This window comes from Pelobates fuscus, chromosome 2 (assembly GCF_036172605.1).
Source record: "Pelobates fuscus isolate aPelFus1 chromosome 2, aPelFus1.pri, whole genome shotgun sequence".
Lineage (NCBI taxonomy): Eukaryota > Metazoa > Chordata > Amphibia > Anura > Pelobatidae > Pelobates > Pelobates fuscus.
Genome location: NC_086318.1, coordinates 447,291,955 through 447,316,982, shown reverse-complemented (window position 1 = coordinate 447,316,982; position 25,028 = coordinate 447,291,955). Strand labels below are relative to the sequence as shown.

General features: G+C 50.3%; 1 protein-coding gene across 3 annotated transcripts in view; it reads right to left on the bottom strand.

Annotated features, from left to right (window-relative positions):
• CUL9 (cullin 9) overlaps positions 1–23,561 on the bottom strand; it is an 89,242-nt gene extending 65,681 nt beyond the window's left edge. The window contains exons 1-15 of one of the 3 annotated variants that reach the window (XM_063444157.1): positions 23,485–23,561; positions 19,286–19,873; positions 18,941–19,095; positions 18,198–18,701; positions 13,487–13,622; positions 13,065–13,252; positions 11,501–11,873; positions 11,213–11,387; positions 8,142–8,349; positions 7,157–7,347; positions 4,130–4,353; positions 3,598–3,835; positions 3,122–3,227; positions 2,182–2,409; positions 1,831–1,921 (exon numbers count right to left, since the gene is read on the bottom strand). In XM_063444157.1, coding sequence (XP_063300227.1) covers positions 1,831–1,921; positions 2,182–2,409; positions 3,122–3,227; positions 3,598–3,835; positions 4,130–4,353; positions 7,157–7,347; positions 8,142–8,349; positions 11,213–11,387; positions 11,501–11,873; positions 13,065–13,252; positions 13,487–13,622; positions 18,198–18,701; positions 18,941–19,095; positions 19,286–19,865 — 3,397 coding nt within the window. In that variant the 5' untranslated portion in view covers positions 19,866–19,873; positions 23,485–23,561. The remainder of the gene's footprint in view (positions 1–1,830; positions 1,922–2,181; positions 2,410–3,121; positions 3,228–3,597; positions 3,836–4,129; positions 4,354–7,156; positions 7,348–8,141; positions 8,350–11,212; positions 11,388–11,500; positions 11,874–13,064; positions 13,253–13,486; positions 13,623–18,197; positions 18,702–18,940; positions 19,096–19,285; positions 19,874–23,484) is intronic. The other 2 variants (XM_063444159.1, XM_063444160.1) reach the window with 2 other exon arrangements.
• Between the last annotated feature and the right edge of the window lie 1,467 nt (positions 23,562–25,028).

The window sequence follows — 25,028 nt, the reverse complement described above, 5'->3', positions numbered from 1 at the left end:
AGAAACATGTTGGATTAAAGGTATAGCCACCAAGACCACTTTATCTTAAAGTGGTGCGGCTGCAGTGATTCTGTCCCTTTAACCCTGAAATGTAAAACATTGCAGTCATTTTAGAAAGTGAATGTTTACATTAAAGGGTTAACTCTAAAGAAAACTCAGTCACATGACGCAGAAGCCCCATAGGAAAGTTTGAATAAGCGCATCTGAGGAGCATTGAACTGGGTGCGCCTCCTCGGTAACATAACAGGAGGGAGAGAGGCGAGCAGTGTCGAGGGAACCTCGGTGACATAACAGGAGGGAGAGAGGCGAGCAGTGTCGAGGGAACCTCGGTGACATAACAGGAGGGAGAGAGACGAGCAGTGTCGAGGGAACCTCGGTGACATAACAGGAGGCAGAGAGGCGAGCAGTGTCGAGGGAACCTCGGTGACATAACAGGAGGGAGAGAGGCGAGCAGTGTCGAGGGAACCTCGGTGACATAACAGGAGGGAGAGAGGCGAGCAGTGTCGAGGAAACCTCGGTGACATAACAGGAAGGAGAGAGGCGAGCAGTGTCGAGGGAACCTCGGTGACATAACAGGAGGCAGAGAGGCGAGCAGTGTCGATGGAACCTCGGTGACATAACAGGAGGCAGAGAGGCGAGCAGTGTCGAGGGAACCTCGGTGACATAACAGGAGGCAGAGAGGCGAGCAGTGTTGATGGAACCTCGGTGACATAACAGGAGGGAGAGAGGCGAGCAGTGTCGAGGGAACCTCGGTGACATAACAGGAGGGAGAGAGACGAGCAGTGTCGAGGGAACCTCGGTGACATAACAGGAGGCAGAGAGGCGAGCAGTGTCGAGGGAACCTCGGTGACATAACAGGAGGGAGAGAGGCGAGCAGTGTCGAGGGAACCTCGGTGACATAACAGGAGGGAGAGAGGCGAGCAGTGTCGAGGAAACCTCGGTGACATAACAGGAAGGAGAGAGGCGAGCAGTGTCGAGGGAACCTCGGTGACATAACAGGAGGCAGAGAGGCGAGCAGTGTCGATGGAACCTCGGTGACATAACAGGAGGCAGAGAGGCGAGCAGTGTCGAGGGAACCTCGGTGACATAACAGGAGGCAGAGAGGCGAGCAGTGTTGATGGAACCTCGGTGACATAACAGGAGGGAGAGAGGCGAGCAGTGTCGAGGGAACCTCGGTGACATAACAAGAGGCAGAGAGGCGAGCAATGTCGAGGGAACCTCGGTGACATAACAGGAGGGAGAGAGGCGAGCAGTGTCGAGGGAACCTCGGTGACATAACAAGAGGCAGAGAGGCGAGCAGTGTCGAGGGAACCTCGGTGACATAACAGGAGGGAGAGAGGCGAGCAGTGTCGAGGGAACCTCGGTGACATAACAAGAGGCAGAGAGGCGAGCAGTGTCGATGGAACCTCGGTGCTGGAAAAAGTAAAACTCCTCCCCCCATTTTTTTATGGCAAATACGGGGGGATATATTTAGAGATAGGGGGACACTATAGTGTTAGGAATACAGATTTCTAATCAGAAAGCTACAGTGTATTTGGATAAAAGAAAGGAAGAGGAAAGACGGATTACCATGGACAGATCACTAAGGCAGAATGCAAAGAGGGCAGGAGACATGGATGGTGATCACTAGGGCATATTATGGGGATGTTCCAAGTTACATAAGAAAATGAATTTGTGGTAATGAGAAGAGTTGGGTACTTTTATCAGATGATACGGGCTGACACCTTTCTAATGGCCGGTTTAAATGCATACAGCTAAGTTTGAGGTTTGTGAGAAGTAAACTCATTACATGGATGAATTGCATTCAATATGGCAGCAATAAGAACTCACCTTGGCAAAGATTTCTCAAAAAGACATTGAAGAAAGGGATGTTAATTTGGTGTTGGGTACGCCTGTGTTCCTCTATCTGCCCCAAAACCATCTGAAAGGTATAGGATGGCAGGTTACACCCATGTTGTAAGCAGGATACAGTAACAGCAAACTAGGCACATGCTCTGATCTGAGGAAATATTGACACGTGGGAGGTAAAGAAACAATGGCTGCATAACATTAGGGCTGAGTTTCAGGCAGTGCAGCAGTGTTTGAATGAGGTGACAGTCCCATTACTATGATGGGAAGAGACAGCAGGTACATCATTACATAGGAGTACCCTAGATGAGAAAACACAGGATGTGGCATCACCTGGATACACCCGGCTAGAATGCTGGTTGCCATCTTTTGGTACAGGCTGGCGTACTTCTCAGAGTCTGTGAGAAGGTCTTTCAACTCCGACGCCTGCAGGATGGTAGCACTCTGCTTTTCCAGTACTTTGTTCAGGGTTTCCTTGGCACCAAGCCGGCACATGACAACAGCACAATCCTTATTGGCGGAGGCCAAACGAAGAAGGAAAGTGACCATTTCCTGGAGAAGCTGTACAGACATGGGTGAAAACATGCAAAAGTTCAGAAGCCATGAGGATTAAATTCTCTCCTTCCACCTAGAGTTCCCCAATACATTTCATCCTAATCCCCTTCTTGTGTCTTCTCTGTCTCACTGATCCCAGGTCCCTTCCCTTAGGCTAATGTTCTGCATTCTATGTTCTTCTCATAAAAGGGGCTTATCACATTCCCAAATTCTTACCTTAAGGGGACAGCCATGTTGGCTTGATTTGCATGAATATTCCTCCCCATTACCTTTAGTGGAAGCTGATAATATGTCCTGGCAGCTTCAGAAGGAGGATTGAGAAGAATGGAGATAAGCTTGGGGCAGGGGAGCCAAAAATAAGCAGGATTTGTAAAGAAAAAGGTACAATGCAGATAGGAGATAAAGCAAATAACTTAATATGAATATCATCAAAATTATACACCTTATAAAACAGAAACAATTATATTTGGAAAACTATTAAATGACAAAAAAATCCCAAAGTTAAAAGGCTGACTCTAATATATTTAATTCTTCTTATCTAGCAGTATGGAACCTGACTGGTGCTGGGCTCCATTTTCCATAACCTTTACATCGAATCACTATGGGAAATGTCCTGTAAGGATTGGCTGTGAAAGACATCCCACTGCAGGAGCAGACAGACAGCAGAGTCCTCCTACATATAACCCAGCCCCGAGCAAGGCGCTCCTCGCCACCTCACCTCTTGGTCATTGCTGTTGCTTCCCAAATAGTTGAGACATGGCTCTATGCTCCTGTGCCAGGAAAGGCCGTCCTCTTGGTAAAAATCCAAAGCCTTGTTCAGAATTCTTGGTAAAGAGAAAAGACCATTTACTGCTATTAGCCAACATGCCAACTATGTGACACTGATGGAGGATGAGAGACACTTATTACATTGAGCCAATCTCACTGATACCTACACACGCTGCCTGTGCCCGTCTTGCTCGCTCACACGGGCCACCCACACCTGTTGCGCGCGCGCGCACACACACACACACACACACACACACACCCTGAGCCCGTCTCGCTCACACACTCACGCAAGGGGGCGCCCAAGCCTGTCTTGCGCGCACAAACACACATCGACCGCCCGTGCCCGTCTCGCGCACGCGCACACACACACACACACACACAGCTTGTGCGTCACACATAGAAGGTGGATGTCTAGACCCCTCTTACCGATACACAGAGAGCTGAAGACGCTTCTCAGTTCTTAGTTGCTCCAAGCAAGACAGGAGTTGCAGGAAGAAGTCGCTGTCAGTAAGGAGCTGGCTGACATCACAGCGCATGGAGGAGGCATCATCACAAACGCAGCGTTCCAGAGATGGGAGGAGATCTCTACATGTCCGACTGTCCTTCAGACTAGAGAGCAATGCCGGTAACTCCATCTCCTGCACAGCCTGTGTTTGACTGTCTTCTGAAAGGGAAAAATTACTAAGAATCTATTGCTAGCCCCAACAGTCCAACTGAGAGCAGCTAATCCCAGTATGATGGGCTGGAATGAGTATTACATCATGGGATATTTGGGCCGTTTCCAACCTTTTCCTGCCATGACAGAGAAAGGTGAATGCACTCTCTCTGTCTGGCACGTCACTGACCTTCCCTGCCCAATGCACATAGAATGTTCTACATACAAATAGAGGAATTCATTGACCATAGCACCCAGAATGTGGCCATGTTGGCAATTGCCCAGACCAAGCAACATTCTCACCCGTGGCCTCGCTGTCAGTTTTCTCCTGACCATTCTTCAACAGCTCCGTCAGCTGTCTCTGCATGAACACGTCCCACCTGCCATGCATGGAGTTACTGGAATCCTCTGCAAAGCTCTGCAGGACGGAGGACAACGCACAGCTGGACAGCTGCTCGGCCAAACCCTTGTGATTTTCAATCAGCATGTGAACAACAAGGAGCCCGTTATAAACGGAGGAGAAGCACCTGTGCGACATACAACAAGAGTCAGTGTTAGTGAATGCTGTGCGACATACAACAAGAGTCAGTGTTAGTGAATGCTGTGCGACATACAACAAGAGTCAGTGTAAGTGAATGCTGTGCGACATACAACAAGAGTCAGTGTTAGTGAATGCTGTGCGACATACAACAAGAGTCAGTGTTAGTGAATGCTGTGCGACATACAACAAGAGTCAGTGTTAGTGAATGCTGTGCGACATACAACAAGAGTCAGTGTTAGTGAATGCTGTGCGACATACAACAAGAGTCAGTGTTAGTGAATGCTGTGCGACATACAACAAGAGTCAGTGTTAGTGAATGCTGTGCGACATACAACAAGAGTCAGTGTTAGTGAATGCTGTGCGACATACAACAAGAGTCAGTGTTAGTGAATGCTGCGCGACATACAACAAGAGTCAGTGTTAGTGAATGCTGTGCGACATACAACAAGAGTCAGTGTTAGTGAATGCCCTCCAGGAATAAAAATCACTTTACCAAAATATGTAGCAGGTACTTGCAACATCCTGGCAGTGAAAGCAGTAACTGCTAACAGTGATATAGAAAGGGTAGTAGATACCTGGAATAGCCTTCCAGTGGGAGCAGTAACAGTGATATAGAAAGGATAGTAGATACCTGGAATGGCCTCCCAGTGGGAGCAGTAACAGTGATATAGAAAGGGTAGTAGATACCTGGAATAGCCTTCCAGTGGGAGCAGGAACAGTGATATAGAAAGGGTAGTAGATACCTGGAATAGCCTTCCAATGGGAGCAGTAACAGTGATATAGAAAGGGTAGAAGATACCTGGAATAGCCTTCCAGTGGGAGCAGTAACAGTGATATAGAAAGGGTAGTAGATACCTGGAATAGCCTTTCAGTGGGAGCAGTAACAGTGATATAGAAAGGGTAGTAAATACCTGGAATAGCCTTCCAGTGGGAGCAGGAACAGTGATATAGAAAGGGTAGAAGATACCTGGAATAGCCTTCCAGTGGGAGCAGTAACAGTGATATAGAAAGGGTAGTAGATACCTGGAATAGCCTTCCAGTGGGAGCAGTAACAGTGATATAGAAAGGGTAGTAGATACCTGGAATAGCCTTCCAGTGGGAGCAGTAACAGTGATATAGAAAGGGTAGTAGATACCTGGAATAGCCTTCCAGTGGGAGCAGTAACAGTGATATAGAAAGGGTAGTAGATACCTGGAATAGCCTTCCAGTGGGAGCAGGAACAGTGATATAGAAAGGGTAGTAGATACCTGGAATAGCCTTCCAGTGGAAGCAGTAACAGTGATATAGAAAGGGTAGTAGATACCTGGAATAGCCTTCCAGTGGGAGCAGGAACAGTGATATTGAAAGGGTAGTAGATACCTGGAATAGCCTTCCAGTGGGAGCAGTAACAGTGATATAGAAAGGGTAGTAGATACCTGGAATAGCCTTCCAGTGGAAGCAGTAACAGTGATATAGAAAGGGTAGTAGATACCTGGAATAGCCTTCCAGTGGGAGCAGTAACAGTGATATAGAAAGGGTAGTAGATACCTGGAATAGCCTTCCAGTGGGAGCAGGAACAGTGATATAGAAAGGGTAGTAGATAACTGGAATAGCCTTCCAGTGGGAGCAGTAATGGTGATATAGAAAGAGTAGTAGATACCTGGAATAGCCTTCCAGTGGGAGCAGTAACGGTGATATAGAAAGGGTAGTAGATACCTGGAATAGCCTCCCAGTAGGAGCAGTAATGGTGATATAGAAAGAGTAGTAGATACCTGGAATAGCCTTCCAGTGGGAGCAGTAATGGTGATATAGAAAGAGTAGTAGATACCTGGAATAGCCTTCCAGTGGGAGCAGTAACAGTGATATAGAAAGGGTAGTAGATACCTGGAATAGCCTTCCAGTGGGAGCAGTAACAGTGATATAGAAAGGGTAGTAGATACCTGGAATAGCCTTCCAGTGGGAGCAGTAACAGTGATATAGAAAGGGTAGTAGATACCTGGAATAGCCTTCCAGTGGGAGCAGTAACAGTGATATAGAAAGGGTAGTAGATACCTGGAATAGCCTTCCAGTGGGAGCAGTAACAGTGATATAGAAAGGGTAGTAGATACCTGGAATAACCTTCCAGTGGGAGCAGCAACAGTGATATAGAAAGGGTAGTAGATACCTGGAATAGCCTTCCAGAGGGAGCGGTAACAGTGATATAGAAAGGGTAGTAGATACCTGGAATATCCTTCCAGTGGGAGCAGTAACAGTGATATAAAAAGGGTAGTAGATACCTGGAATAGCCTTCCAGTGGGAGCAGTAACAGTGATATAGAAAGGGTAGTAGATACCTGGAATAGCCTTCCAGTGGGAGCAGTAACAGTGATATAGAAAGGGTAGTAGATACCTGGAATATCCTTCCAGTGGGAGCGGTAACAGTGATATAGAAAGGGTAGTAGATACCTGGAATATCCTTCCAGTGGGAGCAGTAACAGTGATATAAAAAGGGTAGTAGATACCTGGAATATTCTTCCAGTGGGAGCAGTAACAGTGATATAGAAAGGGTAGTAGATACCTGGAATAGCCTTCCAGTGGAAGCAATAACAGTGATATAGAAAGGGTAGTAGATACCTGGAATAGCCTTCCAGTGGAAGCAGTACAAACTAACAGTAAATCCATAAAAAGCAGACAAGATAATGTTGATGAAATAATCAATATAAATCGCTCCTACTCCAGATACAAACTATTTATTAATCTTTGTGGGTAAAGCTTTTCTATCGGCTGTAAGGGGCTGATTGTACACATAGGGCAATGAGTGTTCACACCTACCCTGGGGTAGCCAGCATCTTACTGATGGCCTCGGGAATTGCTTTCAGGAGATTGGTGGAGCTGGCACTGGCAGCCGATCCGATACTGCAGAAGATCTCTTTCATCACCTGAGAATCGGAGGGATTGAGAGTATAGCGCCGGGATCCACCACGGAGCTCGCAACTTCCTACGCCCGTCAATACCTTGAGAACCTACAAAAGAGAATTCTGAATGGATTCTATGGCAGAAAACAGCCGGTATTGGGAGATCCCGACTTCTACATAACATGAATCTCCAGGACATAGAAAACTTTCCAAACGCACCTAGATATCCTCTTTATCCAAACTCACCCGAAGTTCAACTTACATTCTCGGCAACTTCGAATCGCAGGTAATCTCCTGCTTCCAGAACTCACGTTATCCCCACCCGGCTCCCGCACCCCACGTTATCCCTACCCGGCTCCCGCACCCCACGTTATCCCCACCCGGCTCCCGCACCCCACGTTATCCCCACCCGGCTCCCGCACCCATGTTATCCCCACCCAGCCCCTGCACCCCATGTGATCCCCACCCGGTTCCCGCACCCCACGTTATCCCCACCCGGCTCCCGCACGCCACGTTATCCCCACCCGGCTCCCGCACCCCACGTTATACCCACCCGGCTCCCGCACCCCACGTTATACCCACCCGGCTCCCGCACCCCACGTTATACCCACCCGGCTCCCGCACCCCACGTTATCCCCACCCGGCTCCCGCACCCCACGTTATCCCCACCCGGCTCCCGCACCCCACGTTATCCCCACCCGGCTCCCGCACCCCACGTTATCCCCACCCGGCTCCCGCACCCCACGTTATCCCCACCCAGCCCCTGCACCCCACGTTATCCCCACCCAGCCCCTGCACCCCATGTTATCCCCACCCAGCCCCTGCACCCCATATTGTTGTCTGAATCCCACATCTCACTAGCGCTGCCTGGTTACCCCGACGCAGACCCTTCTATTACTTACAGAAAGGCCTGCATGCTGCATTGCTGCAGACGCCTGGTGTTCATGCATGCACCCCAGCACTGCGCGCACGCCTCCTTCTGTAGCAAACAGGACGCGCCAGTCGTATTTTGACATCATGACATATGTCAGCTGCAGACACGTGACCACCAGTAGTTTCTCCTTCACCTGGTTAGTAAGAAGTTCCACCAGCATCTTCACAATCTTCTCTCTGATTGGACGAACACAAGTTCTCTTTATAAACCACACGGCACAAGATGGCAATCCCCAGTGTGTTCCACTGCTCTCTTTCTTTATTTGTCAAATTATTATTGAGTGGTACAGATTAAGTACAAACTAAACAAACAGTGTAATCACCAAAACTTATATATTAACAGGAAAGTAGAAGTCGGAAGTCAGTGTACAGCTCACTAAACAAACATTTTTTAAATGAAAGAATTAAGAATTATATCAGGCTAGACAGTCCTGTCTAATCTATGCACGTGTCATTATACGCAAAAAACGGAGATATAACACATATAGATTAAAGGTTAGAGCAGGGCTCAACAAACCCCAGGTCACCATGGCGTTGTGGAATTTTATCCTGGCACCTGGGATATGTCGGACTGAAGCAGCGAGGAAGAATGCAGGCAGCCGGCCTGCTGTGGGAGAGCAGAGGCGAACCGGCGTCTGCTGTGTGGAATGGAGCGAGCCGTCACCTTCCTGCTGTGTGCCCTCGCACACACCGCAGTAATTCCGGGAGTCGGAATATGAAGTTATGAAGTTATTCCGGCCCTGCATCACTAAACAGTGCGCGACACGGAGCAGAGCAGGGAGATGACATCAACCTCACTGGACCTCGGGGAAACCTATCCACTCCAGCTCACCTAAAGTAGGGAGGATGAGTGGATTTCAATTAAAATAATTTGAAAAAATAAAAATTTAAACTTCTGAGTGTGTGTCTGTTTAGGTGACCAGTCCTCCTCTGATTGCATGGGAAAGGTGATTTTTATCACCTTTTTTCTCGTGCCGTGACGCTCTCACCATGACTGGACCCGGCTGTCACGGCAAGGGTGCATAATCTTTTGATACATCTCTGCACCCATCCTACTTCCGGCTATAGAGAATATCTGTCTTTACGTCCCACAGTGGAACGCACGCCATCAGCTGGAAAGGATTAATCGATCATGCTGGCTTTCTTGTCACCAGAAGCCATCACAGATACCTGAAGAAGTCCCTCTCGGACGAAACGCGTTGGATCCTAGCTTATTGTGGACTTTTATATTCTTATTTTTACTATCTTAAGCTGTTGCTGCATTCCATAATGAGTGGAGATATGCTTTTAACTTACCTTCAGTCTGCAAGTGCATTCTAAATAAATTTTCTAAAGTTTTAATTTTACTTCACCATATGTGGTCTTGTTTCCTTTTATTTACACAAGGATCTACATCTTCTACATCATCTGGAATTTTTCCTGATCCATTTAACCCCGGGTGGGGTGATAAGCCTGATACCACCATTTGTTTGTGAGTTTGCTACTTACACCACATTTATTATTTTATTTAAACTATATTACGCTATGTTATGTTCATTGTTATTATAGATCTTCCATTGATCTACTGATCCTGGTCGGCTTTTCCAGGTGGTTTACATATATTTTATCCATACACTAGGGTTTCCCCACTTCTGTTTTGTTTCATTGTATAATAGGTGTTTGTGAGGTACACCTGGGAACACTTTTCATTTTTACGTATTATATTTGCACTTTAGTGAATATATTTGTCTTGTTTTTTACTGTATCTCTAACGATACTGAAGTGTGCCTGGTACTTGCTTGAGGGGCCAGAATCTAATTCTAAGCGAGTCACCATCTTTGCTACCAGAGACCCCCTGGGGCAGAAGGTTTTACTTTGAAGAGCTGAGTAAGTGACTAGGACTTTGTTATTTTGAATCAATGCATCTCTATGGGGTACATTGAGCATCTCTATGCCGAGCGTGAAGACGCTCTAAATAGGTGCTGCATACTGTGCAGAACTGGACGTGTTACTTATGAGCAATGTACACACTGTCTTTTCTCTGAAAAGGCAGTGTTTACATTGAAAAGTCTGAAGGGACAGGCTGTAGACACCACGACGTTAAGCTGCAGTGGTTCTGGTGACTTGTGTGTCCCTTTAAGAATTGTATTTTGTCGCTGAAAATTAAGCATAGTTAGTATAATTAAAAAAAAAAAAAGCTAGCCCTGGGTTCGAGAGAGGTATATAACGATTCTAACTAGTATACACTAGCCAGATTTTATGAAAACTGAGAATGGCCACATTGCAGTACTGTGCATCATACTGTGCAGGCTGAGCATTAGGCCTTCATAGCAATAGACAGATTGTAAATTAATCTGCAAGAGTGATAACACTATGGTTCTAGCAGATCAGTACAGGAGATGCTCAGTGGTAATATATCAACCCATCCCCTGCCCCCTTTCTACTTATTTTGGACACCAATCATTGACTAACACTGTGCTATTTTTATAAAAGGCCCAAAGCATCCACATCTGGCAGATTAGTGAAGGAGTAATGCACACACAGCTCCGTTTCCTGGCTGTTTGCAGAATTCGCATTTTTATTTGGATGTTCGAATGAATTTCAGTCCCTTTCCTAACCGAATCTGGCCCTTTACAAAGGTTATTTAGCCGCCCTCATATCGGTCACCACCAGATTAATTTACTTCCCCTTCCCCTCCTCCCTATATAAAGACACAACATTTATCAGCAACGCAGCAAAATCCAAGCAATGCATTGGCATAAAAAGCTGTGTTTTAATAGAGACGGACATTGTGAAGGAAGCCAACCGAATTGAGGAATGGAACTCTAACAAGTCACACTCTGAGGCCATCAGAGTATCACGCAGGGCATCCTGGGAGCTAAAAAACACAGGAAGTTTCTGTCACTTTCACTGCACCACAAAAATTAATAAACACCCACCTTTTTATATAAAGAGATCAATATCTGCACATTTTCAGGGTAACAGGTCTGTTACATCCCTAGATTTGTTTCAATCTGTGCCAGTCTTTTGGAAACGGTCTACAAGCCTTCACAATGCTTACCTGACAGAACGCCCCTCGCTCTTCAAGCCCTGACCCTCGTCACCAGATTGCTGCTCCAGAATTTGGATGATAAAGCCCAGAGCCTCTGCTCCACACACACTCCTTGCTTTCTCAAGCATCTCGACCAGCATCTCCAGGGATGCCCCAGTCAGGTGGCCCTTGAAGGTACCAAAGCCTGTTGAGCATTAACATCAAAGGGTAAGTGAGTCTACTAAAACGTATGTTTCTTATATTCCCTCTATCTATCCCAAGGTCCTTTCCTTTCACAAACCACAACAATAAACACACCTTTACTCTTCTCAGAAGCAAGCTCTGTGGTCTGAATTCCCTCCAGAGAGAGCAGGTTGTTCAGAAGCTGAAGATCCGACACATCAGCGTCTGGTGGTGCTCCAAACCGTTCTATTTTAGGTGAATCCTCTGTCTTTGGTTTCTTAGATACCAGTCCTCCCTGTGCAGAGTTATCTTGAAAGGACGTGTCCGAGTTTAGGTTTTGTCGATCCCCACCCCGTGTGCAGAGAAAGTACTTGGCGTAGATGTGAGAGTTTTGTAGGTCACTCAGAATACAGCCATGACATCGCTCTTCCAAGAAATTAAGAATCTTTTGGGCTAAATTCACAGACACCAGCATCTGCATGACAGCTTGTTCATCCAGGGTCGATGGCTGGGAACAGAGGAGAGAAACAAGAATGGGTTTGGTGACTGACCACATATCCCTCAGTCTTACTGGCAATGTATAGGACATCGCCCACTAAAACCATCTACTCCTGTACAAATAATTGGAGAATGACTGGAGGTACTGAAATCATAAAATATCACAAGCATATCATGACATAATGGCACATAGTTCCACCCAGGCTGCACTGTTAAATGATTACTAAGAAGTCCATGCCAAGCTTCCCGTCTCTGTCCCTCAGCTAGCATTTTACAGCGCACTCCCTACATAACACACTAGCAAGCTTCCCATCTGTCTTTCAGCTAGCATTTTACAGCGCACTCACCTACATCAGGCTTCCCCAAACTCCGGCCCTCCAGATGTTGCTGAACTACAACTCCCATGATTCTCAGCCTATTTGATTCATAGAATCATGGGAGTTGTAGTTCAGCAACATCTGAAGGGTTGGAGTTTGGGGAAGCCTACCCTACATAATACACTAGCAAGCTTCCCGTCTGTCCCTCAGCTAGCATTTTACAGGACACACTATTCTCGCACTCCCTACATAATACACTAGCAAGCTTCCCGTCTGTCCCTCAGCTAGCATTTTACAGGACACACTATTCTCGCACTCCCTATATAATACACTAGCAAGCTTCCCGTCAGTCCCTCAGCTAGCATTTTACAGGACACGCTATTCTCGCACTCCCTACATAATACACTAGCAAGCTTCCCGTCAGTCCCTCAGCTAGCATTTTACAGGACACGCTATTCTCGCACTCCCTACATAATACACTAGCAAGCTTCCCGTCTGTCCCTCAGCTAGCATTTTACAGGACACACTATTCTCGCACTCCCTACATAATACACTAGCAAGCTTCCCGTCAGTCCCTCAGCTAGCATTTTACAGGACACACTATTCTCGCACTCCCTATATAATACACTAGCAAGCTTCCCGTCAGTCCCTCAGCTAGCATTTTACAGGACACACTATTCTCGCACTCCCTACATAATACACTAGCAAGCTTCCCGTCTGTCCCTCAGCTAGCATTTTACAGGACACGCTATTCTCGCACTCCCTACATAATACACTAGCAAGCTTCCCGTCTGTCCCTCAGCTAGCATTTTACAGGACACACTATTCTCGCACTCCCTACATAACACACTAGCAAGCTTGCTGCCCTCCCAGCCATCACTAACCTCTCCGTCCTGACTCTGTCCAATGAGGCTATACACTTCTTGCTGCTCCTGTGGTTCCAATCTCCTGATGAAGAAGAGAAGCTCCCACCATTCATCTTGTCTGAGGACTGCACTCTCACAAGCGCTCATGGCCAAGTAGGGGAGATTATACAGACCCCCTGAGGGTTTAGAGTGCAATGCCTGGGTCACTGTGAAGAAAACTCAAAGTGCTGAACTGAAAAAAAGACTAAAGTGTAAACTGCTAACAGGAGCTGAAATACGGGGTTCACTAGGCACAGCCTACGGTGAACGGATATCGCTGCACAACTAATGAATATCAAAAAACATTTCCTAACCATGCAATCGGCTAATACCGATTTCTACAGGCCTAGAGCACTAAACACAGAAAGGCTCAGATAAGAACCCAACTGTCGGGCACTCACCGGGGGAAAACTTCAGATTTTCAGTCAGCGATGAAGCTCTGTCCTGTGTGTCCTCCTCACCCTGGTTTCCAGAGCCAATGATCTCAATCATATACCAATGGACCCAGTATGTACGGCTGGTAGACTGCCACAGCACCTTAAATTAAAGCAGGGGGCACTAGCAAACACTGAACATATTCATTGCTCTGTACATTTGCAATCTCTGAGCTCCGATTTTATTCAGAAAGTTTAATTCATCAGCTCTGATATTATAGGAAACATCCAGAAAATAAGCATATAAATGGTAAACACACAATATAATTCAGACATTTTATTCCCAACAGCACCAGACATTCATCCCGGTCTGGTAACCGAGGTAAAAAAAAACCAAAAACCCACTATTGTAGCCGGAATCAAGCTCGGGATCCAAAGGTCAGTGCAATACACATTGGTCTTAACACAAGCTAATGCAGGTCTCTTCTGAGGATCACCCGAGGGCCCCTGACACGCGCGTTTCGCCCACAGCTCATCAGAGGGGAGGATTTATAGATGAAAATGAAGGAAAGGGACCTCAGTTAGGAAAAAGAACAAATGAGTCATTTATTACATGTGAGTTTACAGAGGAAGAGGTTCTATTTCAACTGTCAAAAGTAAAGACAAATAAGTCAATGGGACCTGCTGGAATACACCCAAAGCTATTAAAAGAGCCTAGTGGTGTACTAGCAAAACCATTAACAGATTTATTTAACCAATCATTGTTAACAGGAGTAGTCCCAGAAGATTGGAAGTTAGCAAATGTTGTGCCTATTCACAAGAAAGGTAATAGGGTGGAGTCTGGCAACTATAGGCCAGTAAGCCTTACTTCAGTAGTGGGGAAAGTGATGGAAACCATGTTAAAGGATAGGATTGTTGAACATCTAAAAACACATGGATTTCAAGATCAGAGACAACATGGGGTTACTTCAGGGAGATCATGCCAAACTAATCTTATTGATTTTTTTGATTGGGTAACTAAAATTATAGATAAGGGTGGTGCAGTAGACATTGCTTACCTCGATTTCAGTAAGGCTTTTGACACTGTTGCACATAGAAGGCTTATCAATAAACTGCAATCTTTAAGTTTGGATTCCAATATTGTTGAATGGGTAAGGCAGTGGCTGAGTGACAGGCAACAGAGGGTTGTAGTCAATGGAGTATATTCAAAGCTTGGGCTTGTCACCAGTGGGGTACCTCAGGGATCTGTACTTGGACCCATTCTCTTTAATATTTTTATTAGTGATATTGCAGAAGGTCTTGATGGTAAGGTGTGTCTTTTTGCGGATGATACTAAGAAATGTAACAGGGTTGATGTTCCAGGAGGGATAAGCCAAATGGCTAATGATTTAGGTAAACGAGAAAAATGGTCAGAGTTGTGGCAACTGACATTTAATGTGGATAAGTGCAAGATAATGCATCTTGGACGTAAAAACCCAAGGGCAGAGTACAGAATATTTGATAGAGTCCTAACCTCAACATCTGAGGAAAGGGATTTAGGGGTGATTATTTCTGAGGACTTAAAGGATCACTATAGTGTAAGGAAAACAAGCTTGTTTTGCTGACACTATAACATCCTTAGGATATCACCCCCACCCCCCAGGCGCTGTAGGGGTTAAAACCCCTTTAGCCACGTACCTTAATCCAGCGCAGGGCTCCCTTGGCGCTGGTGACCTCTCCTCCCCCGCCGACGTCCGCTCCTGAGTGGAGCGGAATGCGCAGCAAAAGTCGCGCACGCATTCAAACAGTCCATAGGAAAGCATTTCTCAATGCTTTTCTATTGACGTTCTGCACACTGGATGCGAATTTCGCATCCAGCGGCTGTCAGTGAGACAGCCACTAGAGGTTGGATTAACCCTGCAATGTAAACATAGCAGTTTCTCTGAGACTGCTATGTTTACATCTGAAGGGTTAAAACCTGAGGGAACTGGACCCAGACCACTTCATTGAGCTGAAGTGGTCTGGGTGACTATAGTGACCCTTTAAAGGTAGGCAGACAATGTAATAGAGCAGCAGGAAATGCTAGCAGAATGCTTGGTTGTATAGGGAGAGTTATTAGCAGTAGAAAGAGGGAAGTGCTCATGCCATTGCACAGAACACTGGAGAGACCTCACTTGGAGTATTGTACGCAGTACTGGAGACCGTATCTTCAGAAGGATATTGATACCTTAGAGAGAGTTCAAAGAAGGGCTGCTAAACTGGTTCATGGATTGCAGGATAAAACTTACCAGGAAAGGTTAAAGGATCTTAACATGTATAGCTTGGAGGAAAGACGAGACAGGGGGGATATGATAGAAACATTTAAATACATAAAGGGAATCAACACAGTAAAGGAGGAGACTATATTTAAAAGAAGAAAAAACTACCACAACAAGAGGACATAGTCTTAAATTAGAGGGACAAAGGTTTAAAATAATATCAGGAAGTATTACTTTACTGAGAGGGTAGTGGATGTGGACAATGGAGTACCCTTTGACGTGCAAGTCTCCAATCTCAATGTATTTTGCCTCCTCTGCTTGGACCACATAGAATAGCATACATATGCTGAATATCGGAAAATATTACTGGCTGTCCATCATGAGTACAGTACGCAGACACATAGAAAATGATTTAATCTCCCACTGTTACTGCTAACCCGATCTGCCTGACATAACTGAACTCTTTGATAACATGTCCCTGCAGGAATGAATAGGAGCCCCAAACACACACACTCTACAGCCACACAGGGTCCTTCCGACTACGAAAGAAGCAGCGCTGTCTGAGTGCGTTGCTTTCCGATTGATTTTATTGGCAGTCCTGATAGTTGAATATGCAGCAAGAGATACATTGCAAATCTTTAGTAATACATTTTTTATACCAGTATAAGGGACACTATAGTCACCAGAACAACTCCAGCTCATTGCATGTGTCCTGGATAGTATAATCATTCCCTTCAGGCTTTTTGCTGTAAACACTGTCTTTTCAGAGAAAATGCAGAGTTTACATTACAGCCTAGTGATAACGTCACTGGCCACTCCCCAGATGGCTGCAAGAGGTACTTCCTGGGGCAGTGCTGCACAGTGTGACTGACAGTCAGTGTCTCCACACTCTGCATGCAGACACTGAACTTTCTTCATAGAGATTCATTGATTGAACACCGGGCTGTGTTTGACTTGTGCTGGCTCTTCTCCTGATCTGCCTCCTTGACAGTCTCAGCCAATCCTTTGGGGAAGCATTGTGATTTGCACAGACCACCACTACTGATGATGTCAGCAGACAGGGGCAGAGCCAGCAGAGTTAGATTGTACTATATTTAGGGGGATGGGGGGAGCTAGATAGTGCTAGATACATGTTTGTGTTCCTGACCCTATAAATTTATTTTGAATGGTTACCAGGAGTTTTAATATTTTGCTTATACACACACACACACACACACACACACACCTTTTTATCCTGTAACTGGCCACAATCTTAGCTCCCTGCCAATCCTTGTAATAAGCTGGGATAACTTTAAAGAGACAGTACCACTTTTAAGGCAATGGTTAATTTGTAAGACACTGGAATTAAGGAGATCTTGTTTTTTACTTTATACGTTGCCTTGGCACACTCAGCATTGTATGCAATGTGCATGTAATAAGCTAGATGTGGTTTTCACGCTCTGTGTAGAATGTCAGGGTATCCCTATTTCTGGGGAAACACCACACATGAAGACCCAATATTGCTCTACATCAGGGGTGCCTAAAAAGGTAGGACCCCAAATATTGTAGAACTACAACACCCATGATGCTTTGCACACCTTTTGACTGGCAAAGCATCATACAAGCTGTAGTTTTAAAACTTCTGGGGATCTACCTTTTGGGCACTCCTGCTCTACATTGTGCTCATCGAATCTATAAATAGTTTTCGGTGCCATTGTAGTGTTTTCAGGAATGGTCCCACTATAATCATAACAACGGTTTCATAAGCTTTCACCCTATCCAGAAAGGCTTATTAATGCCGTGATTGATGGGAGCGGGTTTGCAAATTTCTGATATCCGTCTTGCTCATGTTGCTTGCGTACAACACATATACATAGACCTGATGGAAATATCACTCCTGGCAGGATCTGAGCTGGAGGATTGCTGGTGGACAGTCAGTGGCTTGGCCGATCACTGCACACAGCCCAATTTACTAAACTGCCATTTCAATCGCAGAATTCTCTGCTAAACAGGGGTTTAGGGGATGACATGCATTCAGACAGTATTGGCTTCATCAGGTCCTGGATTTGGGGTCAGGCCAGTGGGGACAACAAAGACCAACAGCAGATAAAGCAAACCTCAAACATGCCACACACACTCCAGGGATCACCCAAAACATGCAGTTCCAGGCACTGTTCTCTTTGGCCTTTAGCCCCGACACTGGCACAGCTGCTATAGGAAGGACAGGGCTAGGAGCACAACGTCTGCACCTCTGGCAGGTGCAACTTCTATATGCTCCCAGCATGCACTCTGACTCACTGAATGCCAAGACCACAAGGAGCTATAACTGAAGTCTGCCCCTGCTGAAAGTGCAGACTAAACCACCAGGGATCCAGGACCCCATCTGGCTGTGCAGAGCTCCGCCCATTGGCTGAAAGCATCACAGGAGTGCTCTGGGCCAATTATTCTTAAACAGTTTGACTACAACCACTGGAAGGCTGCCAGAGCATTTCTCTCACCATAACGGCTACAGCAGTACTTACCTGTACAGGGGGCATTCCGTTGTTGCTCTGACGGAATACGCCCTCGTCTCCAGTGCTGACCTCCTCATAATCCTCCAGCATTCGCACACTCATTCCTGGCTTCAGAGCTTCCTGGATGTAATCCACATAGGCATTCCGGGAGGGAAAATCTGAAGGAGACAAAAACGGCTTCCCTTGTTTCTTCTTTGGGGGGGAGGGTCGCAGTGATGTCATCGCTGCCATCTGGAGAGTGTTGCTGGCTGGCACCTTGGGTTGAAAGATGGATCTGAGAATACGAGGCTGGTAATTTTCTCGAGGAAGTTCTGAATCCGAAGTCCGCTCATTGACCCAACCCATGACCCGCACCAGCTCGCAGATTAAGCTCCCCATGGCCATACTGAAGTCAAACTGGCGCTGAAGGCGGTTCTTTTCTCCGTATTCTGGGCAGTCACTGCTGAGCTGGTCCAACAGAGATGTAACGCACAAATAACGTTTCACAAGAGAAAAGAGCTGCTTCCCCGGAATCTGTCAGTAAAAGACATACAAATCAACAGGCACAGAGTACTAACCAGAAGCACCATCCAGAGCAGTCACAAACCGTGGGAGAGTTACTAAGCATCGCATACAATCTGCAACTAATAATTATTATGGTCTACAGAGAGCTAGCAGCAGCCAGTCTGTGACTGGTATGTAGCATGTGAACTGGACCCTTATTATAACACTTCCCCAGTGATTGAAGCTCACCTCTCAGCTTACTCACTTACCTGAGGCAGGTGTATGCCTTCAAAAGAGATACAGTGCTCTTCAGAGCTAGTGGTCTCTGCAAAAAGCTGCAGTAATGTGTAACGGGATTCAAAATCCATGTGTTGTTCAATACCGTCCTGCTGACTGAGGGATAATAAGACATGGGCACGACTCCCTACCGAAAAGAGACAATTATATACAACAAGAAAGTGAAACTGACTGCCAGGTATATGTAAGCAAGGCGTGGGTAGATATCACCATCCCCCGTGCCCGGATTACCCAAAACTCAACCCTCCCAGTGCCTATTTCCTGGGCATCTGTGATGTAACCATCAGTGTAACACATGCAACTTTCCCATTGCTCACCAGCATCATGCGATGCCAGGGCTCGCAGCATCTTCCCAGCATTTTTCCGGATCTGTTTCTCTTGGTTGCACAGCATCTTCATCAGCAGGTCCAGGGCTCCGGTCTCCTTGAATACTCCAGCCAGAGAGCCAATGCTGGCATAGGCACTGAGTACATGAATGGTGTTAAGGATTGAGGCATCAGGGCCACTACTCTGGGACATCTGCCTGGCAGCTCTCTGGACCAGCATCCTGACATCTTCTCTCATTTCTCTGAGAGCTCCATCATCGGGTGCCCGGGAAGCCTTTTCTTCAGGTATTCCCGAGCCCTCAGGTTTCCGTTTCCCCAGCAGCGTAGGGCAGTTGGTATACACCTCCTCAGCTGACATCCACATCAGAATGTTGGTAGATTTGTTCTCGGTCAGCGAGGCTGCTCCACTATTCCCCGCCACTTCCTCCAGATTATGTATTGCCCATCGGATCAGATATTCTGTGTGTCCTTCTGGGCTCCACCTCTGGCGCAGCAATTCCTCTGGCTGAGCCTGCAGTTTAGGACCCAGCTGCACCAGGAGGTTCCCATTCCTCCTATCTCCAACCAACATGACGGAGACTGATAAAAAAAAAAAAAAAAAAAGAATATGATTTAAATAATATTGAGAGAAAAATCTAGGTATCTCTAGGCCTCACTCAGTCTACGGTCACCCACTCACTCTATTCTCACTGTCACTCTTCTCACTTTCAGTCACTTCTTCACGACGACCACAAAGCTCCCTATCTCTCATGTCATTCAGTTCTCCCTCTATTCTCACAGTCACCAAGTGGCCTCTCCCTTCCCCTTACTGTGACTGAGTGCCCCCCTTCTCGCAATCACCGAATGCCCCCTCATGATCAGTCAGATTGCCTCCTCCCTTCCCATTACAGTCACTAAGTGTCCCCTCAGAGTCAAAGTGTCCCCTCCCCCTCCCAAACACCCAGAGCCCCCCCTCCTCCACCTCACAGACACCCAGAGCCCTCCACCTCACAGACACCCAGTGCCCCCCTCCCTCTCACAGTCACCCAGTGCCCCCCTCCCTCTCACAGTCACCCAGTGCCCCCCTCCCTCTCACAGTCACCCAGTGCCCCCCCTCCCTCTCACAGTCACCCAGTGCCCCCCCTCCCTCTCACAGTCACCCAGTGCCCCCCCTCCCTCTCACAGTCACCCAGTGCCCCCCCTCCCTCTCAGTCATCCAGTGCCCCCCTCCCTCTCACAGTCATCCAGTGCCCCCCTCCCTCTCACAGTCACCCAGTGCCCCCCCTCCCTCTCACAGTCACCCAGTGCCCCCCCTCCCTCTCACAGTCACCCAGTGCCCCCCTCCCTCTCACAGTCACCCAGTGCCCCCCTCCCTCTCACAGTCACCCAGTGCCCCCCCTCCCTCTCACAGACACCCAGTGCCCCCTCCCTCTCACAGACACCCAATGCCCCCTCCCTCTCACAGACACCCAGTGCCCCCTCCCTCTCACAGACACCCAGTGCCCCCTCCCTCTCACAGTCACCCAGTGCCCCCCCTCCCTCTCACAGTCACCCAGTGCCCCCCTCCCTCTCAGTCACCCAGTGCCCCCCCTCCCTCTCACAGTCACCCAGTGCCCCCCTCCCTCTCACAGTCACCCAGTGCCCCCCTCCCTCTCACAGTCACCCAGTGCCCCCCTCCCTCTCACAGTCACCCAGTGCCCCCCTCCCTCTCACAGTCACCCAGTGCCCCCCTCCCTCTCACAGTCACCCAGTGCCCCCCCTCCTCTCACAGACACCCAGTGCCCCCTCCCTCTCACAGACACCCAGTGCCCCCTCCCTCTCACAGACACCCAGTGCCGCCCTCCCTCTCACAGACACCCAGTGCCGCCCTCCCTCTCAGTCACCCAGTGCCCCCTCCCTCTCACAGTCACCCAGTGCCCCCCTCCCTCTCACAGTCACCCAGTGCCCCCCCTCCCTCTCACAGTCACCCAGTGCCCCCCTCCCTCTCACAGACACCCAGTGCCCCCCCCTCCCTCTCACAGTCATCCAGTGCCCCCCCTCCCTCTCACAGTCACCCAGTGCCCCCCTCCCTCTCACAGACACCCAGTGCCCCCCCTCCCTCTCACAGACACCCAGTGCCCCCCCTCCCTCTCACAGACACCCAGTGCCCCCCTCCCTCTCACAGTCACCCAGTGCCCCCCCTCCCTCTCACAGACACCCAGTGCCCCCCCTCCCTCTCACAGTCACCCAGTGCCCCCCTCCCTCTCACAGTCACCCAGTGCCCCCCTCCCTCTCACAGTCATCCAGTGCCCCCCTCCCTCTCACAGACACCCAGTGCCCCCCTCCCTCTCACAGACACCCAGTGCCCCCCTCCCTCTCAGTCACCCAGTGCCCCCCTCCCTCTCACAGACACCCAGTGCCCCCCTCCCTCTCACAGACACCCAGTGCCCCCCTCCCTCTCAGTCACCCAGTGCCCCCCTCCCTCTCACAGTCACCCAGTGCCCCCCTCCCTCTCACAGTCACCCAGTGCCCCCCTCCCTCTCACAGTCACCCAGTGCCCCCCTCCCTCTCACAGTCATCCAGTGCCCCCCTCCCTCTCACAGTCACCCAGTGCCCCCCCTCCCTCTCACAGTCACCCAGTGCCCCCCCTCCCTCTCACAGACACCCAGTGCCCCCCTCCCTCTCACAGACACCCAGTGCCCCCCTCCCTCTCACAGACACCCAGTGCCCCCCTCCCTCTCAGTCACCCAGTGCCCCCCTCCCTCTCACAGACACCCAGTGCCCCCCTCCCTCTCACAGACACCCAGTGCCCCCCTCCCTCTCAGTCACCCAGTGCCCCCCTCCCTCTCACAGTCACCCAGTGCCCCCCTCCCTCTCATTCACCCAGTGCCCCCCTCCCTCTCACAGTCACCCAGTGCCCCCCTCCCTCTCACAGTCACCCAGTGCCCCCCTCCCTCTCACAGTCACCCAGTGCCCCCCTCCCTCTCACAGTCATCCAGTGCCCCCCTCCCTCTCACAGTCACCCAGTGCCCCCCCTCCCTCTCACAGTCACCCAGTGCCCCCCCTCCCTCTCACAGACACCCAGTGCCCCCCCTCCCTCTCACAGACACCCAGTGCCCCCCTCCCTCTCACAGTCACCCAGTGCCCCCCTCCCTCTCACAGACACCCAGTGCCCCCCCCTCCCTCTCACAGACACCCAGTGCCCCCCCTCCCTCTCACAGACACCCAGTGCCCCCCTCCCTCTCACAGTCACCCAGTGCCCCCCTCCCTCTCACAGACACCCAGTGCCCCCCTCCCTCTCACAGTCACCCAGTGCCCCCCTCCCTCTCACAGTCACCCAGTGCCCCCCCTCCCTCTCACAGTCACCCAGTGCCCCCCTCCCTCTCACAGTCACCCAGTGCCCCCCTCCCTCTCACAGTCACCCAGTGCCCCCCTCCCTCTCACAGACACCCAGTGCCCCCCTCCCTCTCACAGTCACCCAGTGCCCCCCTCCCTCTCACAGTCATCCAGTGCCCCCCTCCCTCTCACAGTCACCCAGTGCCCCCCTCCCTCTCACAGACACCCAGTGCCCCCCTCCCTCTCACAGTCACCCAGTGCCCCCCTCCCTCTCACAGTCATCCAGTGCCCCCCTCCCTCTCACAGACACCCAGTGCCCCCCTCCCTCTCACAGACACCCAGTGCCCCCCTCCCTCTCAGTCACCCAGTGCCCCCCTCCCTCTCACAGACACCCAGTGCCCCCCTCCCTCTCACAGTCACCCAGTGCCCCCCTCCCTCTCACAGTCACCCAGTGCCCCCCTCCCTCTCACAGTCACCCAGTGCCCCCCTCCCTCTCACAGTCACCCAGTGCCCCCCCCTCCCTCTCACAGACACCCAGTGCCCCCCTCCCTCTCACAGACACCCAGTGCCCCCCTCCCTCTCACAGACACCCAGTGCCCCCCCCTCCCTCTCACAGACACCCAGTGCCCCCCTCCCTCTCACAGACACCCAGTGCCCCCCTCCCTCTCACAGACACCCAGTGCCCCCCTCCCTCTCAGTCACCCAGTGCCCCCCTCCCTCTCACAGACACCCAGTGCCCCCCTCCCTCTCACAGTCACCCAGTGCCCCCCTCCCTCTCAGTCACCCAGTGCCCCCCTCCCTCTCACAGTCACCCAGTGCCCCCCTCCCTCTCACAGTCATCCAGTGCCCCCCTCCCTCCCGCTGTCACTCACTCAGTCAGTCCCTGTCACACTCACCCTGGCCGCTCGCTGTTTCCGGTCCAGTGTCGTCACTTCCGGGTCAGAGAGAGCACGTGACCGTGTGCCGCGTCCAATCAGCTCCTTCTCAGTGAAAACGAGGCTCAAAGTGGGCGGAGCTACTGAGTCAGCTGACAGCGCGGGGTTCGGGGTGTATAGGGAGGGAGAGCGGGGTTCGGGGTGTATAGGGAGGGAGAGCGGGGTTCGGGGTGTATAGGGAGAGGGAGAGCGGGGTTCGGGGTGTATAGGGAGGGAGAGCGGGGTTCGGGGTGTATAGGGAGAGGGAGAGCGGGGTTCGGGTGTATAGGGAGAGGGAGAGCGGGGTTCGGGGTGTATAGGGAGGGAGAGCGGGGTTCGGGGTGTATAGGGAGGGAGAGCGGGGTTCGGGGTGTATAGGGAGGGAGAGCGGGGTTCGGGGTGTATAGGGAGGGGGAGCGGGGTTCGGGGTGTATAGGGAGGGGGAGCGAGGTTCGGGGTGTATAGGGAGGGAGAGCGGGGTTCGGGGTGTATAGGGATGGAGAGCGGGGTTCGGGGAGTATAGGGAGGGAGAGTGGGGTTCGGGGAGTATAGGGAGGGAGAGTGGGGTTCGGGGTGTATAGGGAGAGGGAGCGGGGTTCGGGGTGTATAGGGAGGGAGAGCGGGGTTCGGGGTGTATAGGGAGGGGGAGCGGGGTTCGGGGTGTATAGGGAGGGAGAGCGGGGTTCGGGGTGTATAGGGAGAGGGAGCGGGGTTCGGGGTGTATAGGGAGAGGGAGCGGGGTTCGGGGTGTATAGGGAGGGGGAGCGGGGTTCGGGGTGTATAGGGAGAGGGAGCGGGGTTCGGGGTGTATAGGGATGGAGAGCGGGGTTCGGGGAGTATAGGGAGGGAGAGCGGGGTTCGGGGTGTATAGGGAGGGGGAGCGGGGTTCGGGGTGTATAGGGAGGGAGAGCGGGGTTCGGGTGTATAGGGAGGGAGAGCGGGGTTCGGGGTGTATAGGGAGGGAGAGCGGGGTTCGGGTGTATAGGGAGGGAGAGCGGGGTTCGGGGTGTATAGGGAGAGGGAGCGGGGTTCGGGGTGTATAGGGAGGGGGAGCGGGGTTCGGGGTGTATAGGGAGAGGGAGCGGGGTTCGGGGTGTATAGGGATGGAGAGCGGGGTTCGGGGAGTATAGGGAGGGAGAGTGGGGTTCGGGGAGTATAGGGAGGGAGAGTGGGGTTCGGGGTGTATAGGGAGAGGGAGCGGGGTTCGGGGTGTATAGGGAGGGAGAGCGGGGTTCGGGGTGTATAGGGAGGGGGAGCGGGGTTCGGGGTGTATAGGGAGGGAGAGCGGGGTTCGGGGTGTATAGGGAGAGGGAGCGGGGTTCGGGGTGTATAGGGAGAGGGAGCGGGGTTCGGGGTGTATAGGGAGGGGGTTCGGGGTGTATAGGGAGAGGGAGCGGGGTTCGGGGTGTATAGGGATGGAGAGCGGGGTTCGGGGAGTATAGGGAGGGAGAGTGGGGTTCGGGGAGTATAGGGAGGGAGAGTGGGGTTCGGGGTGTATAGGGAGAGGGAGCGGGGTTCGGGGTGTA